This window comes from Amphiura filiformis, chromosome 19, assembly GCF_039555335.1.
Source record: "Amphiura filiformis chromosome 19, Afil_fr2py, whole genome shotgun sequence".
Taxonomy (NCBI): Eukaryota; Metazoa; Echinodermata; class Ophiuroidea; order Amphilepidida; family Amphiuridae; genus Amphiura; species Amphiura filiformis.
The window spans coordinates 58,855,197-58,881,692 of NC_092646.1; the positions used below are offsets into that span (position 1 = coordinate 58,855,197).

Sequence of the window (26,496 nt, forward strand, 5' to 3'; positions counted from 1 at the left end):
ACCATTGCAAAAATTTGAAAAAAAAAGAAAACAAAAATTCCCCAAAGCCTTTATCATACGCGATTTACAGCTTAAAATGTGTGAAAAAAAAAATTGCCGACCGACCTACCCTATTTTTTTATGTTACGCCAATCAAACAATTTTTTTAGGACTAATGTTGCTTGTCTCCCTCTTTATATTGGTAAAATAAATGAATCATCAATAACACTCGATCATGAAATAAAGAAAATAAATAATACTATCTGCATCAATGGTTCAGAATATTATTTCTGGGTAGCTAGCTATCTGGCGCAAACCTGTCAGCAGTCTCCATAAGATGATAGTTTCAAAATTCAATTTCAGAGGGGGATCTAAAATGTATCTAAATTTGGGTTTCTTGCTTAAAATATTGACACTTTTAGGGTTTTGTTGTTGTTCTGACCGGGGAGGGGGACAAACCCAAAGTATGGATAGCATATGACCCCAGTTACCACTGCACTGTATTTGATTGATCATACATAATTTTAACCCCTCTGAGCACTACCTGCCGATCTAACATTACCTCTGATTGGTCAATTACGTGATCAATCACCAATCAGAATGGAGCTTTGCAAATAATTCACCCCAATTTTTTTTGCGTGGTGAAATTATTCTAACAATTTTGCTGATTGGTCCAATTGATAACGAAAACTTCTTGTTGGCCAATCGGCAGGTAGTTCTCATGGGGTTAATTGTCTGTTTATCTAGTTTTGAGCATCAAGGATATGAGGGTAGTCAAGATGATGCACACTAACTGCAACCGTCCCTGGCAGCTGTTTCTCATAGCCTGGCCTGCATTAGCATCCCTGGCATTCTGTCCTATGGTACTCCTCATGTATCCAGTACTGGTCGAAATATTCTGGCCAAAGGATCAGTTTCCAAATGGACCGCCAAATATTAATGATGCAATAGGTATGTTAGAGTTATTTTTAGAAATTTTGTGCGAATAACGTTGATTTCATACATTGGCTGATACGTCATGCCGCGGCGGCAAGTGGGGTTTTTCCCCCTTGGTTGAATGACCCCATCCCTGATTATTGTCAGCCTGCTAACGTTAATTGCCCAAGTCATTTTTTGTAATTTTGAGAACAAAGTACACAATATGGTTCAAGCATGCATTTAAACACATTTATTAACCAATCTTTGTACAAGAACAAATGATAATGGTACAAAGGTAAGGAAATAATCCGAAATAATTAAGGGCTGGGGTATGAACGTTTGGACAGTATTTATTGTGGGACATTAGAGCACATCAGACATATCGAATTGCATTCTGAATACGAAGAATGTCATTCTGATATCAAATAATTTTGATTTTTGAAATTCGCAATTTAATACACATTTTATGGCAAATCATTAAAAATTGATATTTTTGATATTTAACAGTACTTGAAGTTAACTTTATAAATCTGATGATTTATGCTTAAAGTGTATGTAGGTGGGATGAAAAGCCGACGATCAATTGAAAATTTTGACCTTTCGTATTGAAGATATGGATTTTTTTCCCAAAACACCAAAAAAAAAAAATTAGGCCTTTTTGGGAAAAAAATCCATATCTTCAATATGAAAGGTCAAAATTTTCAATTGACCGTCGGCTTTTCCTCCCTGCTACACACACATTAAGAATATGTCATTAGATTTATATAATTTACTTCGAGGACTGTTATATATCAAAAATTTGAAAAATATCACATTTTTATAATTTGTCATAAAATTTGTATTATATTGTGATTTTCAAAAAATGAAAATTATTTGATATCAGAAAGACATGCTTCGTATTCAGAATGCAATCAGCTGGAGGATAAAATCACAAGAGAGTACAATGCTTCATATAAGTCCATTAATGCAGCTGCAGTCTGCCTTAGACATCACATTCCTCAAATGAGGTTCAGGTTTTTGGCATTATATTTCACACACAGTTTTCTATGATCTTTTAATTGCAAACATCACTTGATTTAAGAAGTGAAAGACTTGTGTCCCTTCAAGATACTTCAAGATACCCAGCTGCAAGATTTTGGATCGGTGGCTTGTCAAGCTTCTCTGGATCCATGGAAGATAGGCCTATGGCATGTTCAGCTGTAAGATCACATTCCCCAAAGGTAAAACTGTCTTCCTTCTGCTTCTAAAACCCGGAACAAGACATGATCGATCATCTTTATCTTTGTGGCTTCATATATGAGAAGGATTCTGCTACTTTAAATGAGTAGGCCTATCATAATATGTTATTATCATACATGTACTTGATTTGCTGGAATCTGTCCATTGACACAAAGGAGAATGCTGGTATGTTGATGTTAAGAAGGTTCTTGGGATTATTGCGCAATTAGTCATCATAAAGTTGATAAAAGGCTGGTATCAGTTTTGAGTAGGTTGTAACTGTTGAAGTTTAGTTTGTGAAAAATATGGCTCTATAATATGATGTAAACTAATCAGACCTCCTGTATAGTAAGACTATATGGTTTTCAGGGAGTCCAGATCCAAGATGCACTGACAATGCATGCAAGTATGTGTTCATATATGGCCTACTTTTAAAGATCTTCTAAATAGCTAGAGTTATATCATATAAGTCATTAAAGAGTTTGTCCTTCAGGCTCATTGGAAATGTGGATGTTTCATTGGACGTGTTCCATGATTTATTAACTTTGTATGCAGCCAAGTGCCTGTTGAGTCAAACTGCTCGACGATGAGGCAGTAGTTGAGTAATATTATTCCTGGGCATTATCTTGTCTACCTATATTCTGTTCTCAATTACGTGCTTGGTAAGACTCTTAATCTTACGTCCGTATGCACAAATAAGTTAGACCGGGTCTAAAGTTAGACCTTGTCTAAGTGGAATTTAGTCCCAGGACAATGGACATTTCCCTTTACATTTTCTTAAGCTATTTTGTATTATTTTTGAACTTTGCATGTAAATCTTTAGAATTTGCAAGCTACTCTATGAAGTAAATAAGAGTAAAAGACCATTCCTGATGGAACTCAATTCCACTTAGACCAGTCTAACTCTTTTGTGCATACGGACCTTAGGGCCGACACTTTACAGAAAAGATGGTCAGACATAAACCCAGAATCCAGCCTTTCATCAATAAGACTTTCTACACCTACACTATGAGCTGTTTGATCTGTGATGACAAAGTCTCTCTTTTCATTTTAAAGTGTTTTAGTTTCTACTCCACTTGCTGCTTCTAAGATCACGAAGATAGGCCTAGGCCTACTCACTTTTTACACCAAACTAACCTATAAATGTCCAAAATTGCTCAAATGTCATCATATGGAACTAATTTCACACTAGCTAATCAAGAAGGCCACATACAAAACCCATAGTTTTAGCGAAAAGCACTTTAATCAAGTGTTCACAGCCATTTGAACTTCCATTAATGTCGTCTGCTACATGCAGTAAGTATACAAGCCTGCCGAATTCGGAAACCTTGTTTCAAAATTTTCAAGGGGCATGTACAGGGGGTTAGACATCTTTTTTGAATAAAATTCTTTCATATTCTTGATTTCCAATGTTGATACCATATTTTGAACTGCAATTCATATTAAAAAGTTGAAATTTGCAAAATAACACACCCCCCTATTAGAATTACCGTTTACCATAAACTTATTCCTGTCGCCATAAGGGTGCTGGATTCACTATAGACCTTTTTTCCTCTTTCCCATCATGCACTATTCCAGGAGGGTATGAGTGTCGCAAACTACATCATCTCCCCGGGGGAGTACAGAGTTAAGTTCATTACATTCTGGAGATCTGGAATACGGACATTTTGGCTGGTGCCTTCATCACAAAAAAGGAATCCCCGATAATCACGATAATGGCGCCGCGATCACTAATACCTTTCGGGGGCAAAAAACAACATTTTTATGCCTTATGGACATGGTGTCATCAGCCAAAAAGTTTCCTGCTATTGAAACCTAACTTTGTATACATTTTATAGACCTAATGGTGTAAAACTAATGACGGGACACGCAGTGATATTTTTCGGCGTCCGTTTCACTTTTTTTTCGGAGATGAAAATAAGACGTCAACAAAAATCTCTTACACAGACGTTCTGCATCGCTCCGTAACTGCATCACTCGTGTATTCAATAATTACATAATTAGTAACATCGATGGCCTTTACGATAATCCGCATATATGGAATCAGTATGCCCATATTAAGACAAAATAATTGCAAAGGTCTGGCAAAGACCATCGGATGCACACGATCTATGAGGTTGATGAACTACGTCATACCCCCCTGGAATAGTGCATTTTGGGATAGAGGGAAGAAGGTCTATACTCGATACTTTTTCCCAACCCCATCCAAAAGAAATCGACGTCACTATTTGCTATGAGGTTACATTAAATACTATTCTAATGCTATTGTGAAGAAAGTGACTAGCTTTAATATTAGAAAATAAATAACTTTGAACATCTTTGTTAGGCTGAAGGCAATTGTTTCAACAAAATGTCAACGGAAGTGGAACAATGTACCCTATTCGACCTGGTAATAATGAAATGTGCTCTTCATATATGTGACCGTAAATGAGCCGTTAAGTCGGCCCGGTCAATTTTGTTTTATTTCTTGTTTAGAAAAAACATATCATAAGCTTTCAAATGGTATATCATTTGACTTCAAACGATATCCAGAAGCGGAGTTATGGTTTGTTGAACTTTGCTCCTTCAACAAAATGGTACTTTTTCGGTTCTACATGTGTCTCTTTTTCCACATTCCTGGTAATAAATATCAAACAGTCATAATTGGCGATCATTTCAAATCATCCCCAAGTCAACGAGGTTCAGGAATGTTATCTCATTGTTAATTGTTGGTTATACATACATAGATAAAATACAATGCTTTGTAACCCACCACTTGAACAGGATTTAGGCAAAGCAAACAAAGACTAGAGCTATTTAAAAATTCTATAAACATAGGTAGAAGCTTATTATCCTCTTCAACAATAGGATTATTGATTGGTTTAAAAGGTGTTTGACTGGCGCTATCAAAATTAGATACATGTAGAACCAAATCGAGGTACCTAAGAATACGACCTTCATGCACACTTTACACTTTAACTCAGAACACAATTTGCCGACTTTACGGCTCATTCGTGGTGTACGCTCACATAATGGCGTTGTCTTTTTTTTTTTTTAAAGACAGTTCTTGTTTTTTATCATTTCATTCACGCAGCATGCTTTCTTACCCCAGCTGGTCTTGTTTATGCGTAAGTATTGCCGATTACCATGATTTACTTATTTCAATTTTTTTTATTACCCGTTCTTCCGTAAATTTTAACGGCATAACGCCCCCAATATCTTAAGATTTAATATTAAAGATAGAGGGGTACACACCTCCTTCTGTACACTCATTGTGAGTAAATATATAGATTCATCAGGTTTGTTGGGAAACATTATAAATGATTTCATTTGAACAAAACCAAAATTGACTCACTTTTGACGGTTTCGCCTACCATGGTCGGTAGGCATCATCAGAAGGATGGTTGTTGATCCTTACTTCCGGTTAGACGTATATCCCGACTGAAGAGGGTGTATTATCAGCCAGGAGATGATCATACACATGACTAAGGAAGTGGGGGCCCACTCGTCTCTGTTCTCGAATTCTTCTTGTACAAGTTGTATTTGAATCCTCTGAAAAAGCGCTATATAAATTCCGAAATTGATTTATTCATTTATTATTTATTTATTTGCATCACACTCCTTACCAAAGATTTTAGCATTGTCCCAGTTGATGACATGGTTTTCTTGTGCCGCATGGTCCGCCTTAGACTGCATCTCGCCGATTGTTTGCGGGTTTGCCGAGTGTAATTTGTTTTGGTCTTGGTCACCCGATGGAGCACTCAATGTCATGAACAGAGACGAGGGGCCCACTTTCTTATAGTCATGTGTATGATCCTCTCCTAGCTGATTCTTCAGTCGGGATACGTCCAACCGGCAGTAAGGATCAACAACCGTGCCTACCGACCATGATAGGAGAAACCGTCAAAAGTGAGTCCCAAAATTGGGTTTATCCTTCGTGTAAGAGAGCACGAAAATAATTTTTTGAGAATGCTCTTATCACTGGTTCATGTCAGTGTCAATTTATAAAGAATAGGTATGTTGCCCAATGTGAGCCTGTATCAATTAACAGCAAAGAATACTGAAAATGATAACGAAGCCAGCTCCCTTATACGGAACATATATATAATTCCTAAAAAAATTATTAAAGGTATGTCATGTTTAGTATTATTTCAGTATTTATTCCTGGGACTGTGACAGTGTGCCAAGGCATTCACTAGTTATTAAAGTGTCAATGTGTCAGCTAAACATTACTTTCATGTGTGAGTCAATGTGTTTGCCACTTAAAAACTTTGTTAGCTTAATAAAGTCTTAAGTTCTTTCATGTCCTGTGACAATGTGCCAGGCAAGCCGTAATTGTTATTCTTTCTGGCACTGTGACAGTGTGCAAGGCAACCCGATCATTACTTCCACATGTGTGTCAATAGTCAGACACTTGAAAGACTCGTTAACTTTCGTACGTTTTAAACTAATTTGTGCTCTTTCTTCCTGGCACTGTGACAGTGTGCCAGGCAAGCCGACCATTACTTTCACATGTGTTTCAATGGTCAGACACTTTAAAGACTCGTTAACTTTCGTATGTTTTAAACTAATTTGTGCTCTTTCTTCCTGGCACTGTGACAGTGTGCCAGGCAAGCCGATCATTACTTTCACATGTGTGTCAATGGTCAGACACTTTTAAGGCTCGTTAACATTCGTATGTTTTAAACTAATTTGTGCTCTTTCTTCCTGTCACTGTGACAGTGTGCCAGGCAAGCCGACCATTACTTTCACATGTGTGTCAATGGTCAGACACTTTTAAGGCTCGTTAACTTGCGTATGTTTTAAACTAATTTGTGCTCTTTCTTCCTGTCACTGTGACAGTGTGCCAGGCAAGCCGATCATTACTTTCACATGTGTGTCAATGGTCAGACACTTTTAAGGCTTGTTAACATTCGTATGTTTTAAACTAATTTGTGCTCTTTCTTCCTGTCACTGTGACAGTGTGCCAGGCAAGCCGACCATTACTTTCACAGGTGTGTCAATGGTCAGACACTTTAAAGACTCGTTAACTTTCGTATGTTTTAAACTAATTTGTGCTCTCTCTTCCTGGCACTGTGACAGTGTGCCAGGCAAGCCGATCATTACTTTCACATGTGTGTCAATGGTCAGACACTTGAAAGACTCGTTAACTTGCGTATGTTTTAAACTAATTTGTGCTCTTTCTTCCTGGCACTGTGACAGTGTGCCAGGCAAGCCGATCATTACTTTCATATGTGTGTCAATAGTCAGACACTTTTAAGGCTCGTTAACATTCGTATGTTTTAAACTAATTTGTGCTCTTTCTTCCTGTCACTGTGACAGTGTGCCAGGTAAACCGATCGTTACCCTTTCGTGTAAACTTGCACGAAATTGAATTTTTGAGAATGCTCTTATAATCAGTGGTTTGTGTTAATGTCACTGTAAGAACAATTATGATGCCCAACGTGAGCCTGCATCAACAGCAAAGCACACTGAAGTGATACTATGTGACTGGACACCACGAATCAGCCGTAAAGTCAGCCCCAGTCAATTTTGTTTTATTTCGTGTTTAGAAAATATATATCATAAGCTTTAAAATGGTATATCATTTGACTTCAAACGATATCCAGAAGCGGGGTTATTTGTACCTTTTTTCGGTTCTACATATGTCTCTTTTTCCACATTCCTGGTAATAAATATCAAACAGTCATAATTGGCGGTCATTTCAAATCATACCTACAGTCAGGCCTCGGGACTACCAATTCTTTAGAAATGCATAGTCGCGCTAAAGTCGATCGATACATGTTAAAATCAGCACAATTCAGAGATACACCTTTTTGCTATGAAATTTATTTTCTCGGTCAAATATAAAGCAATATTTTTTTTTCTTCAGTAATGTCAGTTAAAGACATAGTGCTTGGATGTACATTTTTTTAAATCCTGGTGTTAAAATTCAAGCATCATATTTTGTCTTTTAGTGTGATATTTTTGATTTTTATAGGCCTTTAGTTCGCCCGTGAGCTTTTTACGGAATTCATTTTTAGCGTCTCAAACTAATATAGTTTGCTAAAGAAAGATATTTCCCACCTCTGTAAAGCACATCGTGTGGGTCTATATATTATAGTTTTGTCAGAATTTCCGTTTTTATTTTACCCTTTTTCCCTTCATGCTACGAAAATGTCAAACTCAGTACTTTATCTCGAGAACAACCAGCAGAAATAATCGATATTTCAATTTTGTCAACCAGGTCCCTTTTCCATTGAAAACCAGGATTGCCTGACCAGCGATTTGGTAGCCCAAATCCCCAATTCTGGTAAATGAGGTGAATTTTGGAAATTTGCTCCGTGATAGCCTGCAATTTCAATTTATAGGGCTATGGATTCCATGATTATGAAAACCATTTTGTCTGTTTGTTTGTTTGTTTATTTACCTAGGATGAGGTCCTTGGGAAAATCCACTGTCCAAACCTAGAAAAATTCGCGTGTTATTAGAGGGGATTTTAATTTTCTGTCCCTCCTATCTCCAGGTGAATTTTGAATGACCCCCCCATCGCGGGTTGGCATTTTCATTACACCCTTCAGACTTGCGTTCGGGTTTGTGTAGGCCTATTTGTCATAATTTAGCGCTATAGGACCTACTTTCTAAATGTAGGCTATAGCTATAGCCGTGCTATATAAATATTATAAGGTACCGGTATGTAATATTATGTAGGCCTATGGGGGTGGAGTGTGTACTCAACACATTTTAACCATGACTTACAATGCAAGGCTCATTGTTGCCATAAATGATTTTTCCTTTAGGTCATTATAATAGGTTGTTATAAACTTCCATGTTTACCCTTGTATTGTTTTGGCTGCTTCATTATGACTTTCGGTGGGTTTAAGCAATTTCAAACAAACACAAACAAAAGGCACTATACCCAGTCACCTTCATGACAATTGAAACATTAGTAATAGGTAATTTCTTTGCTATATTGAAGTTCTGGCAACACTGTATCCAGGCCGGGCACCCAGAGATATCGATCCACAATGCTAGTATTAGCCTAAGATTTCACGTGTGGATTTGAAAATTTTCCAGCTGGTAGTCAAAAATTATGGAATCAAAACGGAAATTCTGACAAAACTATGATATATCGCTCACGGTGATGTGCGTTAGAAAGTTGGGAAAAATCCTTCTTTAGCGAACTATATTACTTTGAAAAGCTAAAAGATTGATCCAAAAAAAGGCTCGCGGGCAGAGTTGAAGCCTATCAAAATCGAAAATCTTACACTAAATGACTGAATTTCACGACTAAGTTTAAAACTAAGATTTGAAAAAAAAATACAGTATCAAGCATTACAGTTTTTCCTGACATTTACTGAAAAAATGTAAATGATTGCTTTTCATTTGGCCGAGAAAATAAATTTTACACTGAAAAGGTGTAACTCAAAATTTTGTTCATTTGAATACCAAATTCGATCGTTTGTATTGCCTTATTAAATGACTGAGTGAGCCTTGCAGAAAAATAACAATCGGTAGTCCCGCGTCCTAACTGCCTAAGTCAACAAGGTTCAGGAATGTCCTCTCATTGTTAATTGTTGGTTATACATACCTAGACAAAATACATTGCTTTGTTATCCACTTGAACAGGATTTAGCCCAGGCAAAATAAAAATTCCTTTAAAAAAGGAATGGGGTGCCCAATGGGAGGTTTGATGTGATGTGCTGAAATCCGGGGGTGGGGGTACTTCCACTTTGGAGGTGACGCGTATGTAGGGCTATTAAGAAGCCCTTTTTCAACATCGCTGTCACCCAAAGACCCCATTACCAGCACGTGCTCTGTCACCCAAAGACCAGGCTATTAAGACCCCCTTTTCAACATTTCACCAAAAGACCCCATTACCAGCACATGCTCTGTGACCCAAAGACCCCATATTTTCCCTTTAGATCTGCATGTCTCCCAAAGACCTAGACCATAATATTTCCATCTGAACAGCAACAAGTCGTCTATCGCTCTAGGCTTCTTTTGGCTCTCACTCAAAGACCCCATTAAAAATAAGGTCATATTCTCACCCAATGCCCCCTAATTTAGATCCAAACTGTCCCTCTCTCACCCAATGACCTCATATTTTGTACACTGATTTTTGCTCTCACTAAATGCCAAAAATCATGCTCTCAGGCTTGAAAATGACCTTATATTTTTTACATTTTGCTATCACCGGATGCCCCTTACTGGCCAGCCCTAGCCCTACACCTATATCCATTTCATATTGAAGTGCCACCCCGGGTGCTCAAATGTAACCGTTTGGATACAATTAGTCAAAGCAAAATAAAATTCCTTTAAAAAGGAATGGGGCGCCCAATGGGAGGTTTGATGTGATGTGCTGAAATCAGGGGGTGGGGGTACTTCCACTTTGGCGGTGACGCGTAGGGCTATTAAGACCCCCTTTTTCAACATCGCTGTCACCCAAAGACCCCATTACCAGTACATACTCTGTCACCCAAAGACCAGGCTATTAAGACCCACTTTTTCAACATGTCCCCAAAAGATCCCATTACCAGCACATGCTCTGTCACCCAAAGACCCCATATTTTTCCTTTAGATCTGCATGTCACCCAAAGACCTATACCATAATATTTCCATCTGAACAGCAACGAGTCGTCTATCACTCGAGGCTTCTTTTGGCTCTCACCCAAAGACCCCATTAAAAAGAGGTCATATTCTCACCCAATGTACCCTAATTTAGATCCAAACTGTCCCTCTCTCACCCAATGACCTCATATTTTGTGCACTGATTTTTGATGTAAAAGTAATGATATGCTTGCCTGGCACAATGTCACAGTGCCAGGAAGAAATAGCTAAAGAGCATACATGTAAGAGTAATGATATGCTTGCCTGGCACAGTGTCACAGTTGCCTAAAGAGCACAGCTTGCCTGGCACAGTGTCACAGTGCCAGGAAGAAATAGCTAATGAGCATACATGTAAAAGTAATGATATGCTTGCCTGGCACAGTGTCACAGTGCCAGGAAGAAATAGAGAAAGAGCATACATGTAAAAGTAATGATATGCTTGCCTGGCACAGTGTCACAGTGCCAGGAAGAAATAGGAAAAGAGCATACATGTAAAAGTAATGATATGCTTGCCTGGCACAGTGTCACAGTGCCAGGAAGAAATAGGTAAAAAGCATACATGTAAAAGTAATGATATGCTTGCCTGGCACAGTGTCACAGTGCCAGGAAGAAATAGCTAAAGAGCATACATGTAAATGTAATGATATGCTTGCCTGGCACAGTGTCACAGTGCCAGGAAGAAATAGCTAAAGAGCATACATGTAAGAGTAATGATATGCTTGCCTGGCACAGTGTCACAGTGCCAGGAAGAAAAGCTAAAGAACATACATGTACAAGTAATGATATGCTTGCCTGGCACAGTGTCACAGTGCCAGGAAGAAACAGCTAAAAAAGAGCATACATGTAAAAGTAATGATATGCTTGCCTGGCACAGTGTCACAGTGCCAGGAAGAAATATAAGAACATACATGCTAAATAGCACAGCATGCCAGGAAGAAACATGTACATGTAAAAGTAATGATATGCTTGCCTGGCACAGTGTCACAGTGCCAGGAAGAAATAGCTAGAGAGCATACTTGTAAGAGTAATGATATGCTTGCCTGGCACAGTGTCACAGTGCCAGGAAGAATTAGCTAAAGAGCATACATGTAAAAGTAATGATATGCTTGCCTGGCACAGTGTCACAGTGCCAGGAAGATATAGCTAAAGAGCATACATGTAAAAGTAATGATATGCTTGCCTGGCACAGTGTCACAGTGCCAGGAAGAAATAGCTAAAGAGCATACATGTAAAAGTAATGATATGCTTGCCTGGCACAGTGTCACAGTGCCAGGACGAAATAGCTAAAGAGCATACATGTAAAAGTAATGATATGCTTGCCTGGCACAGTGTCACAGTGCCAGGAAGAAACAGCTAAAGAGCATACATGTAAAAGTAATGATATGCTTGCCTGGCACAGTGTCACAGTGCCAGGACGAAATAGCTAAAGATCATACATGTAAAAGTAATGATATGCTTGCCTGGCTCAGTGTCACAGTGCCAGGATGAAATAGCTAAAGATCATATATGTAAAAGTAATGATATGCTTGCCTGGCACAGTGTCACAGTGACAGGAAGAAATAGCTAAAGATCATACATGTAAAAGTAATGATATGCTTGCCTGGCACAGTGTCACAGTGCCAGGAAGATATAGCTAAAGAGCATACATGTAAAAGTAATGATATGCTTGCCTGGCACAGTGTCACAGTGCCAGGAAGAAATATCTAAAGAACATACATGTAAACATAATGATATGATTGCCTGGCACAGTGTCACAGTGCCAGGACGAAATAGCTAAAGATCATACATGTAAAAGTAATGATATGCTTGCCTGGCTCAGTGTCACAGTGCCAGGATGAAATAGCTAAAGATCATATATGTAAAAGTAATGATATGCTTGCCTGGCACAGTGTCACAGTGACAGGAAGAAATAGCTAAAGATCATACATGTAAAAGTAATGATATGCTTGCCTGGCACAATGTCGCAGTGCCAGGAAGAAATAGCTAAAGAGCATACATGTAAGAGTAATGATATGCTTGCCTGGCACAGTGTCACAGTGCCAGGAAGAAATAGCTAAAGAGCATACATGTAAAGGTAATGATATGCTTGCCTGGCACAGTGTCACAGTGCCAGGAAGAAATAGCTAAAGAGCATACATGTAAAAGTAATGATATGCTTGCCTGGCACAGTGTCACAGTCCCCGGAAGAAATAGGTACAGCGCATACATGTAAAAGTAATGATATGCTTGCCTGGCACAGTGTCACAGTGCCAGGAAGAAATAGGTAAAAAGCATACATGTAAAAGTAATGATATGCTTGCCTGGCACAGTGTCACAGTGCCAGGATGAAATAGCTAAAGATCATACATGTAAAAGTAATGATATGCTTGCCTGGAACAGTGTCACAGTGCCAGGAAGAAATAGCTAAAAAGTATACCTGTAAAAGGAATGATATGCTTGCCTGGCACAGTGTCACAGTGCCAGGAAGATATAGCTAAAGAGCATACATGTAAAAGGAATGATATGCTTGCCTGGCACAGTCTCACAGTGCCAGGAAGGAATAGGTAAAGAGCATACATGTAAAAGTAATGATATGCTTGCATTGCACAGTGTCACAGTGCCAGGATGAAATAGCTAAAGATCATACATGTAAAAGTAATGATATGCTTGCCTGGCACAGTGTCACAGTGCCAGGAAAAAATAGCTAAAAAGCATACATGTAAAAGGAATGATATGCTTGCCTGGCACAGTGTCACAGTGCCAGGAAGATATAGCTAAAGAGCATACATGTAAAAGGAATGATATGCTTGCCTGGCACAGTGTCACAGTGCCAGGAAGGAATAGGTAAAGAGCATACATGTAAAAGTAATGATATGCTTGCCTGGCACAGTGTCACAGTGTCAGGATGAAATAGCTAAAGATCATACATGTAAAAGTAATGATATGCTTGCCTGGCACAGTGTCACAGTGCCAGGAAGGAATAGGTAAAGAGCATACATGTAAAAGTAATGATATGCTTGCCTGGCACAGTGTCACAGTGTTTGTTCAGGATGAAATAGCTAAAGATCATACATGTAAAAGTAATGATATGCTTGCCTGGCACAGTGTCACAGTGCCAGGAAGAAATAGCTAAAGAGCATACATGTAAAAGTAATGATATGCTTGCCTGGCACAGTGTCACAATGCCAGGAAGAAATAGCTAAAGAGCATACATGTAAAAGTAATGATATGCTTGTTTTGCACAGTGTCACAGTGCCAGGAAGAAATAGCTAAAGAGCATACATGTAAAAATGATGATATGCTTGCCTGGTACTGTGAGGTCTGATACATTGACACACATGAAATTGGGTTGCCTGGCACACTGTCGTAGTGCCAGGAAGAATGTGTACAAAAGAGGTACAGAAGCTAACTTAGTCTTTTAGTTAGACACACCCTAATGATCGGCTTTCCTGGCACAGTGATGCAATGCCAGGAAGAACTACCTAAAAATAACAACTTGTGAAAGTAATGATTGGCTTGCCTGGGACACTGTCACAGTGACAAGAAGAAAGAGCATAAATTAGTTAAAACATACGGAAGTTAAAGAAGTCTTAAAAGTGTCTGACCATTTACACACACGTGAAAGTAATGATCAGCTTGCAAGCACACTGTCGCAGTGCTAGAAAGAAAGAGCATAAAACAAACATACATTGACTCACACATGAAAGTAATGATTGGCTTGCTTGCCAGTGTCACACTGTCAGTAAGAAATAACTAAAAACATACTCATTGACACACATGAAAAAGAAATGATCGGTTTGCTTGGCACACTGTCAGGAAGAATGAGCACAAGAGAAGTACGAAAGGTAACATAGTCTTTTAGTGTCTGACACGTTGACACACCGTTTGCCTGGCACACCGTCACAGTACCGGGAAGAAAGAGCACAAAAGAAGGAGATTAACAAATTCTTTAAGTATCTGACACATTGACACACCATAATAATCAGCTTGCCTGGCACAGTGTTGCAGTGCCAGGAAATAGCTCAAAACAAGACATTCACGTAAAAGTAATTGCGGAAGTTAACGAAGTGTCTGACACATTGATACACAGAAGTAATAATGAGGTAACCTGGTGTTAATGTGCCATGAAAGAAGAGCCAGAACATACGAAGTATTAATGTTTCAAGTAACAATAGGATTGCCTGGCACATTGTCACATGACACGGAAGAAAGACTTACTTAGTGGCAAACACATTGACTCACACATGAAAGTAATGTTTAGCTGACACATTGACACTTTAATAACTAGTGAATGCCTTGGCACACTGTCACAGTCCCAGGAATAAATAGTGAAATAATACTAAACATGACATACCTTTAACAATTTGTTTAGAAACTATGATGTTCCGTAAGGAGCTATAACTCCAATATTCTTTGACTGCGTTATCATTTTCAGTATGCTTTGCTGTTAATTGATACAGGCTCAAATTGGGCATCATACTTATTCTTACATTAACAATAACGTCATGAAGCAATGATAAGAGCATTCTCAATCAAATAAATTTCGTGCTCTCTTACACGATTGTAATGTGTGTGATACTTTCCGTATAAAAAATGACATTGTGATTTCACATTTTGGACACCAACGTCGTATAAAACGCACGGGCTACGTTGAAACATGATGAATTTTACAGCATATGGCGAGTTTTTCACCAAGAAAAAGTCTCATTTTGAAAGTAAAGTCATCATATATGGATGCATCGGTCTTTAACCTACTAAAATATTTTTTTTGTCAACTATTGGGAAGCACTGAAATACAATTAATTTTAAGCAGCATTGGTTTTTAGTCCAAATCAAAAGATGAATCGGTCACATTCAAATTTTCAATCGCATCGCCCTCTAGCGACCAGATCAGATGTTTAGTCTTTGTTCCAGCCGACTTGTTCTCCTTCGTGACGGATGAGCACAATCCTGCTTGGAACCGAGACTAGTAATATTTAACGCCGTTTTGAACGTCGTTTAAAACGCACGATCCACGTATCACGTATATAACATCGCAATCTCTCTTATGTCAATACGGCGAAACGTATATCTATTAACTTCAAAAGTTGCAAAACGTATATCTGTTAACATAAAAAGTTGCAAAAGATCATTTTTAAATCAAAATACTATCAAACATTGTAAAAAAACTCATTTCAATCAAAATAAAATAACTTTTCTGTCTAAATCCAGGACATCGTTTGGGTTTTCCTACCAGTCAGTATTGCAAAAGCAAAAAGATCTGTTGAGCATCGTGTCTCATGAAATCAGTCTTCTGGACCAAATCATGATTCTTGCTACTCAAATCACAGGCATTACAGTTAAGAAACGGGCAGAGGTGAGAATAGATGGAATTTAGCCTTAGTTACTTAGCATTTGCATAGCTATTTTAAACAAAAATGACCTTCTCGGTAAATCCCATAAGCCTTTGCGGGTAGACATGAGATTTCATCGTTTGACATCACACCGATGCGCGCATCGTTCAGCGAACATCGTTACTGCGCATTTAAAAACCGTGAAGTTCGCAGCAATGATGTGCGCATCGGCGAAACTAAAAATTAAACGTTATATTAGACACATTAGAAAGACGTCTAACGTCACTGTCAATCAAACTCCAGTCCCCACGACTCTAGTAAAAGGAAGGTTGATTCATCTGGTGCCGATCGAAGAAAACGAATCGCAGAAAAAATACAATACTTTTGCAAGGAAAAAAGTAAGTTTCCTATGCATTGCTGACAAGGTGCCTTCAGGAAAGAAAGTTTCCTACTACTCATACTGCAGTTACTGTCCGTTTTCCTATACACAATACACAGTGCTCTCACCATTGACGCGCGACCTTTACAAATAGTGTATGTTAGAAGTATATTGCATTTGCCTAGTTAACATCACTGTGTGAAAAATAACCGGCCAATATTTAAAGTATTCTCCAAACTTCTAGCAAATATATTTCTCTAACATGACCTAAAATTACAGCTAGGTTAGATGTTCAGAAATAGTCGCACTTTCGTAGAATATGAGTGAGGGCAAGGCATAGCTAGCTCATAGCTAGCCAACTCCCCGTGTTAATTGAATGGAGATTTGACCGAAAATATTGAGCTATATTGGTAACGGACCGCTCCGTTCTGAAGGATGCCACAAAAAAAACGGTACAAGCTACATTTAAAGTATTCTATGAAATTCTAGCAAATATAGTTTTGTAACATGTCCTAAATTTTTAGCTAATTTAGGTGTTTGGAAATAGTCGCACTTTTGTGTTTTAGGAAGGATATGTAAACGACAGATAACACCAAAAATATGAAGAAATTATTTCCAAACCGTGTTAAGTCAACAATCATTATGTTGCTCATTTTCAAGAATGCTGGTTAACAAAAAGCAGGCCATTGTCTCATTTCGTGAACAAAGGTCCACATACCATTGTTTTCTTGCGTTTCCTTTATAATCGGTTACCCAACTGAAGCTGTATTATAGCAGCTCATTGCAATACCGCACATATAAAACAGACACATGTGCACAACCAGAGAAGATCCGATTTAATCAGTTGAGCTGTTTCAATGAGTGTTATCTTGGTTTAATAGCTTTTAATGGGGTTTAAGTCCTGCAAAGGTCGAAGTGAATTCTACTGTAGACATGACTGCATCATGTAGTAAGACTTTTGGGACGGTTTATAAGGTACAAAATTATTACATAAGGCACGCTCATTTACCGCCGCGTTCATGAACTCAATCTTCATGACACTCGCAGACAACTTGTGCCCGAGTTTGATTGACAGTGACATATGACGTCAGACGCAAACTAGTTTTTTAATTTCGTCTTTGATTATAGTTTCTGGTGAGGAAAATGTTATTGCAAAATATTTTGTCAACACTTACGTTAGAATGTTTTCAAATGTTTTCTGAATCATAAAACGTTTAGGGGATGAAATCAAAACTCGACCGGCGCTTAACCGCCGGTTCCGTCCGGTTGCTATTGTTCTAAACAATGAGAACCGGACGGAACCGGGCGGAACCGGGTTTTCGAATTTTGATTTCATCCCTAATGCATTTTATATAATCAAACATTTAAACGTTGTGTTTACATACTCATCCCACAAATAAAAACATCTCTGCTTTGGGATATGGGAACATGTTTCATTCATTATTCAGTATTATAAAATCAATTCATTTCCCCCTTTCTGATAACAGATCTTTCGTTTGGTGAAGGCTGAAGTTGTATCTGTGATAGGTCAGCTACAAGGACTCAGCCACATGAGTACCGTGGATTATAAAGGAGACTTGTCTAGTGGTCAAATTTGGAAGGTCGGTATAATAGACACTCCCTCATTTCAAATATATAGTTTTGGTTTCTCTTTTGTTCAGAAACCAAAAATCAAGGGATTAAAAAGTAGAGCTGATCTGATCTGCAATCATAACACTATTATGCAGGGAGGACACAGTATAGGGTATATAACCAGAAGTATAGTATAGCCTAGTGAGCGAACATAATTATTCTCATGATTGATATCGGAAATATATCCCGCGGAAGACAGTTGATGCTCTCTGTCGAAGGTAGGTGGCATATTACACTCACGAGTTCTAGGCCTAGAAATCATATACATGCGCGTATACTGAAGGATGGGGTGGGGTGGGGGAATTTGTTTGTTTGTATGAAACATGCATGGAGATGATTTGATTATGAATTAGTTTATTATCCCCAGGAAGCACAACCCATACCTCTTTAAGAGGGGGATCCCCTCCCTATATAACCACCTCTTTCCTAAATTACCCCTTTCCCCCTCCTCCTCCCCTACATTCGATATCTTCATCTCGAGCTCTCCTGCCCCTTCTCTGTCACTTCCAATGCTCTCTCTCATATGTTTCTCTCTCTCCCGGCCCATATCCCCTTGCCCTTCAACCCCCCACACACACACACACCCCAATCTTCTCCCTCTATCTTCTACTTTTTGCAGTAAAATTGCTTCAGTAAAAGTCATTAGGTTATTAGAGGTCATATAATGGCCTTCCATCGATTCTGGTACATGGGATTAAGGACATGAATCGATTTTGTTTATAGCACCTATACAATTACAGTAGTGGCCCTTTTGTAATGTCGAATGCAAATATTTCGATGGTCTATATATTTTCACAGTGAAATCAGCTTAGGCTATTTCGTGGTCTCAAGCCAATGCTTTCAAACTAAATCAATGCTTTCAAATGTAGACTGTTTTGTTCGACTTCTCTGCTCGTGAATATTGCACTGCGAAATTTAAACATTTCTTTTGTATACTTAGATCAGGTAACTCGAAAATCCTGTAATTTTATTCGTCACACCACTTATAAGAAACTGAAACCAAAACCGAAACTACCTGTCACAAATGTTTAGTTTTAAACAAAAGGTAGAAATAAAGAGATCGATATCTTGTGATTCAAGTGGTTAGGCAGGACAATAGGAAACCACGTGACCAAAACTAAAACCAAAACTAAAACTATATATTTGAAATGAGGCACTCCCTCATTTCAAATATATAGTTTTGGTTTCTCTTTTGTTCAGAAACCAAAAATCAAGGGATTAAAAAGTAGAGCTGATCTGATCTGCAATCATAACACTATTATGCTGGGAGGACACAGTATAGGGTATATAACCAGAAGTATACAATAGCCTATTGTGCTAACATAATTATTATCATGATTGATATCGGAAATCTATCCCGCGGACGACAGTTGATGCTCTCTGTCGAAGGTAGGTGGCATATTACACTCACGAGTTCTAGGCCTAGAAATCATAATATACATGCGCGTATACTGAAGGATGGGGTGGGGTGGGGGAATTTGTTTGTTTGTATGAAACATAAACGATGCATGGAGATGATTTGATTATGAATTAGTTTATTAACCCCGGGAAGCACAACCCATACCTCTTTAAGAGGGGGCTCCCCTCCCTATATAACCACCTCTTTCCTAAATTACCCCGTCCCCCGCCTCCCCCCCTACATTCGATATCTTCATCTCGAGCTCTCCTCCCCTTCTCTTTCACTTCCAGTGCTCTCTCTCATATGTTTCTCTCTCTCCCGGCCCATATCCCCCTTGCCCTCCAACCCCCCCCACACACACACACACCCCAATCTTGGAGTAAAATTTAACAAAAAAAGCTAAAACTGAAGCATCACATCCAAGTATGAGCAACATGTTACCCATGGTATATACTCTAGTTGCGAAAAATCAAAACCAATGATCCCGGGACTGATCCCTCCAAAAAAAATCCTGCTGATATCCTATTATAGGGCTAACACGGTGTGAAAAGTGTGCAAACAGGTTTCATTATGCCATTATTATATAACAATTTAATAATCGCTGACCACTGCGGCCCCATAGCAATCCACAAACCAAAAAGCAACACCACAGGGATTTGCAGCTAAGGAACGCACACACTAGACCTTCCACAATTGACCTTCGCAGCCAGGATCAGCTCCCCGAGTTTCGTACGGGTTACAACGAGACAATTATGAGTAAGTTCCTTGTCCAGGGGAATTTCAAGCTAACTCAATTTTACACGAGAGCATACTAACCACCGCCAAGGTTTGAACCCGCAACCTCTCGCACCATAGTCTTATCGATTGAACTAACTTGTCTGCAATGTATTAACACTCTTCACGCGGGTGTCGAATGCAGACGACATGTTAAAAAAAAAATTCAAAAATTTCAGAAATGTAAATTTTCATTACCATATTTGGAATCAGTATGAAAGATGCATTAAAATGAGTACAAACAAGCCTAGTATTGGTTCAGTAGTTCTTAAGATAGCTCTTGATATTTTGAGAAAATATTTCAAAACTTGAACTTTTTCCGTTGAAGCGCATGGCTAGCACGCAGAGCATTAAACTTACATTTTATACATTGCTGTCATTCACCAATTAATTGTATTTTATAATCATTAAATGTATACACCAGTATTTAAACATTTTTGAAAATGATTCTCCATTTAAAATTGACATACGACATATGATACGTCAGTAGGCTAATACTTCAGTAGGCCTGTGTCGAATTCATTTTTCTATTAGTCACTATCCGTGATATACCAAAATGTGGCGTATGTCACACATTTACGAATTATGACATAGTGGTGCACACCGACATCGCCCGGTTAATTACATTATGCAACCAGAGACACTGAAATGAATACACGGGATCGATACACGTAAATGTGCTATGCACTATTGATATTCAGACGATAAATCTTTGGCAACCGGGGTAGAAAATGATGAATATCTCCCGTAAATGATTTCGTATAAAGAAACCAGATCTGGTTCCTTGCACTTGAACATATATGTTCAACGGATATTATCGTCGTACTCGTTAGCTAGCGTCTTGAGAAACTAGCGTGCGTCTTGAGCTGAAAAAGTGACCAAAATTCAGATTTTAAATAGCGCAGCGTAGACCATCGTGGAGCTGGTCTCGGGCCAGACTGTATGTGGCTATCACGAACAAACAGGATCGACGAGTGTCAGACCGACTGACACAAACTGGCTGTGTAGGAGACTATCGTAGAGGCAGTCTAAAAGCAGATGACCATGGCGTATGTATGCTCGTTGACCGTACAGAGGTCAGTCACAGGCTAATGTCATCAGCCTTAGTCGGATGTCCTTCAGCCCATTATGCGTTTAAAAACTATTAAACAGGTGGGAACACAATGGCCATGCGTGGCTGTGAATTCGACCTACCATGGCATTTTTTGCCATGAAGATATCGGGGCGATGACACTGTGTGGTGTATGTCAATGATACGCCACTACGTCGTGCACAACATGCGGAATCATGTGCATAGTTTTTTTCCATGGAGTGAGATATGCAAAACCTAATTAGTGATATCTAAATAATTAATGATATGCTTGTCTTGAAAGTTTGTCAGAATGTGGAGCTTAATACTTAGATTATTAAATTTACGTTATCTCATTTTGTCAAAAATGGCTGATACGCCGGTTTGTCATCCGAGCGACGACATGTATGTGTATTTTTTATTCAATACCACTACACATCGTTTTCAATTAGATATCATGGCTTTGGCAACATCATTGAGTATAACACTTGGTTGGAGATCACATTTTGACTCAGATGTAATCAAAAATAAATTATGTTTTTTGTTTCTAAACAGATAGCAAAGATATTCAAGGACTTGAAAATGAACGACTGGCCTCTGAACGAGACACTGATTGTAAGTAGTAGTAGTGTATCACACCACAAAATAGGCTTCCTATTCTTGATAGTATTATAATGAAAACTTGGCGAATAACTCAGAGGAATAGGTAGAGAGAGATGCAGGATTTAGAGTTTCACAATGGAGGAGGAATAATGAGCAAGAAAGAGGGATGATAAAAGTTACTTTTATTCACATAAGTAGACCCGACCCGTGACAAAGAAGTCACAAACCAGATGTGAGGACTATTGTGACTTCAAATTGGTATGAAAAAATCACAAGACCGAATTAAAAAGACTAGTTTGTGTTTGCCATGTCTGCGGTCAGGATAAAGGCGTGACATGATTGGTTACTGACCTGCGCAGTACGGCATTTTTGGTCTGGTTGACAAGACATCATAGCTTTTTTTTAAATTCGGCGTTGGATCATAATTCAGTCCGTGGGACTGGTTCAGCTACATCCACTACAAGCTTTAATTTTTCATCCACAGAATGAAATATTGGCAAACATGATCAAGCTGAATGCAGCCTCAGCAGAACGTTATGAGATTATGGTGTCAAAAATCCACCCATTGCAATGGCTGTTTCTAGAGACGCTTGGATTTTTCTCATTTGTTGGAGTCCTTCTTATACAGGTTCGTATGGTCCGGTATATACTACTCCTATTCTAGAAAAATGTAGCACTAATTTGTTTTTAATTGAAAAATATTATCTTGTTTTACCCATATGAAATATAGCTAAATCATAAACCTTTACTTAGTTCTAACTGGTAATAAAGTCAAATTATTTTAAAATAGTTTTGCAATTTGAGGGGAAATGGTGCCAAACATGCAATTTTGCATGATTTCTTACAATTATTGCAGGCACAAAATTCAAAGACTTGGCACATGTCTAAGCATTTAAACTTTGGCTATGAATTTACTCATAATTATGTTAGTTTTGATTGATCAGTTGTATAAGATGTTAGAAAATGTGATGCGATCAAGCAAAATCAGTCGGAACTCGGAAATATTGATTATGAGATATATCCAAACAAAGGAAATATTTCCTTTTGTTTCCTATTGTTTTGAAAACTCTATAATTGCTCATATCTGTGGAACTGGGTGTTCAATTTCAATGGAGTTTTCTGCAACATACATCTTTGTAAATGTTGTTTACTATCCTATAAAAAAAGAAACTGAACATTTTATATTTCCGAGTTCCGACTGATTTTGCTTGATCGCATCACAAATGTGTTTACTAAACGAAAACACCCTAAAACATAGTCTCCTCCGCAGCTAGTTTGGTTACGCTCCCTCCACACAAACAGTCTGCCAATGATAACAAACCTTTTTGATTGGCTAACGGTTTTCTGACGACGTCATTCAGCTTGACTTCAAACAAGGTTTTCAATTGGTCGATCGGCTAGACGGCTACTTCATATTCATGAGCAATTTTGACCCGGAAGTAAGCACTTGCGAGATTGCATCGCTCGCCAACTGACTGAGGTCAATCAAGTTCCCGTATGTACAGCTCTAAGTGTACATACGTGTAGCCAATCAGAAACGGCGTTATAAGTGGCCATTGGCAGACTGTTTGTGTGGAGGGAGCGTAACCAAACTGGCTGCGGAGGAGACTACCTAAAACAGGGCAAATATTGACTTTTGCACTGCACCACGGACGCATCATACTGCAGTTACTGTCCGTTTTCCTATACACAATACACAGTGCTCTCACCATTGACGCGTGACCCCTACAAATGATCTACGTTGGAAGAATGGGCACTTGGCTAGTTAACATCACTGTGTGAAAAATAACCAGCCAATATGTTAGCTATTCTCCAAACTTCTAGCAAATATATTTCTCTAACATGACCTAAAATTACAGCTAGGTTAGATGTTCAGAAATAGTCGCACTTTTGTAAAATATGAGTGAGGGCAAGGCATAGCTAGCCAACTCCCCGTGTTAATTGAATGGAGATTTGACCGAAAATATTGGTATCGGACCGCTCACTTCTGAAGGATGCCACAAAAAACGGTACAAGCTACATTTTAACTATTCTCTGGCAATCATCATGATGAGTTTCTTATATAGTATGCCGAAATTGGGTACTGTAGGTGATTGACAAATGGTCGCACTTTTCTGATAAATAAGTGACAGTGAACATGAAATATCAGCGCCCATAAACCCAAGTTAGTAGCTAGTTAGTGGAGGCCGTCACGGGACTGATTATTGATTATTGAAGTGCCTTATTAATAGATACGCACGATTTAGGGCAAGAAAAACAAACCGGGATACTTTTGGAGACATCATCATCATCATCATCATCATCATCATCATCATCATCATCATCATCATCATCATCGACATCATCATCATCATCATCACTTTCTACATTTTTTCTAAACAACATAGGGCCTACCGTTTTAATAAGATTTTTTTCTTGAAATGCATGTAACTATAATTATTGTTTAGAGCGTGATGAAATAAAACATCACGATTTTCATCACAAAACAAAGTAATAGGCCTACAAAGAAATACATTTTTCAAGAGTGATTGAATAAAACATCACGATTTTCATCACGGAACAAAGTAATACATAAGACATTGTTTGTTTGATTGCAATCAACCGCGACAGTTCGTCTCACACACATAACAATGCACTGCGATCAAATAGGTTGATGACAACATTTGATTGAATGGACTGCACTGCGCCATGATTACGTGCACCGGTTCAAATCCTTTGTTTGGAGCCAATCAATAATTTCACGTACAGCCTCTATGCAAATTAGAGTTTACACACGCTGCAGCTGGGGTAATCGACCGAAGCTTGTTGCCGTTAGTGATCGAATGCATGAGCTTATTTGCTTTACTGAATCGATTTACTGGATTAATTTCCTGTTAACTGGGTTTAATGCCACAAAGGTCGAATCGCCTTTGCCATGGACCATGACTGCATCATGTAATATGCCACTGTTTGATTTTTTATTCATTTGTCTTAACAGGCATCATCATATAGGATGGAGCTTGGCATGTGCATTATGACAGTCTTTTCCATTAGTATACTCTGCTATGTAGTCTCTGACCAAGACTCTCCATTCAATGGATTCTTTAGGGTAAGTTAGTATTGGTTGTGCATCATGGCAGTCTTTTCCATTGATTACGCTCGTAGTATTCATACTCTGCTGTTGTCTCCGGTTGTAGTCGGTTGTTGTACATCATATTGTTCTTTGGTTTGATCTTGAATCATTGTTTTTGTGAGTAGTCTTGATTTATTTTTTTCACAATGAGATTGATGAGTCAAGCCTGCTACGATATTACTGATAACATGTTGACGATCAGCAATTTACAACTGCAAAACTTATTGCTCACATCACATTAAGTCAATCAATTAATCAATGGATCAATCAATGTATCAATCACTTTATGAATGAATGAATGAATGAATGAATGAATCAATCAATCATCATATCAATCATTCAATCAATGAGCACATCAATCAATCAATCAATCAATCAATCAATCTAGTTTGTGTCTGATGTCAGGGTTGCTGACGTGCGCTGTACAGCATTTTTGATCTGGTTGACAGGACGTCATACGTAAACTAGTCTTTTTAATTTGATCTTCAATTATAGCTGCTGAAAATGTCTATAACCAAGATTTACATTTCATACATTCTTTCCATTTTTTCTAGGTGAACCTTAAACCGTTAGTGGACCTTATCCACAAGGCAGAGGACTGGTACATCATGGTACTTAATGGAGATGATCCAATAGAAATGATGTCCAGCAGGTTAGCAGAGAAGGACGCAGCGGAGGAAGTCGCTAAAAATGTGATTGAAATTGACACTGAAAAGTTAATAATGTCCAGTAGCTTGGCGCAGAAACACTTAGCTCTTAAGCAGAGCCAGTGTGATATAATACAAGTCCAGTCTAGTGACTAGGTCATAGACCATACACAAGGAAATGGTATATATCATGTGGGGCTGGGGTTGTTGGAGCAGAATCATTCTATTCAGAATATAGCTTTGCATATTTAATTCTTATACATTCTTTTCCAAACAAGGGTATTTATTTCTTATGATAGTCTCATTGGTAAAGAAGACACATTAGAGAACGAATTTGGAGAAAACCTTCTGATAATTACAAACACTCGCTGAGCAGCAAGACTTTCCTCTAAGCTTTTAATCCGATAAGCTGATTATCTATTTGTTTTCATGAATTGGAAGACATTCTTTGATGTATTACTGAGCTCAATCATCTGAAATTACTGGAGCGTGAGCCACCCAGGCTGGTGGCTCAGCATAGTATTTTATTAACAGAAGGTTTTCTCCAAATTCATTTCCTAATGAAGACTAAACAATCTGAACAATCTGAACAAGTGTTATTTGAGTGACTTTGTAAAACAATCAATACCGTAAAAGATATGAATATCAACATTTAAACAGTGTTATTAATATTATAGTGACTTTGTAAAACAATCAATACCGTAAAAGATATGAATATTAACATTTAGACAGTGTTATTTTAGTGACTTTGTAAAACAATAAATACCGTAAAAGATATGAATAGTAACATTTAGACAGTGTTATTTTAGTGACTTTGTAAAACAATCAATACCGTAAAAGATATGAATATTAACATTTAAACAGTGTTATTAATATTATAGTAACT

At 38.3% G+C, this 26,496-nt stretch overlaps 1 protein-coding gene across 1 annotated transcript in view; it reads left to right on the plus strand.

The window, feature by feature from the left end:
• The window catches only part of LOC140140694 (uncharacterized), a 28,955-nt gene extending 3,189 nt beyond the window's left edge, over nt 1–25,766 (plus strand). The window contains exons 4-11 of the mRNA XM_072162451.1: nt 727–930; nt 5,189–5,222; nt 15,874–16,018; nt 17,862–17,975; nt 21,804–21,863; nt 22,336–22,479; nt 24,829–24,939; nt 25,518–25,766. Coding sequence (XP_072018552.1) covers nt 727–930; nt 5,189–5,222; nt 15,874–16,018; nt 17,862–17,975; nt 21,804–21,863; nt 22,336–22,479; nt 24,829–24,939; nt 25,518–25,766 — 1,061 coding nt within the window. The remainder of the gene's footprint in view (nt 1–726; nt 931–5,188; nt 5,223–15,873; nt 16,019–17,861; nt 17,976–21,803; nt 21,864–22,335; nt 22,480–24,828; nt 24,940–25,517) is intronic.
• Nucleotides 25,767–26,496: the final 730 nt, after the last annotated feature.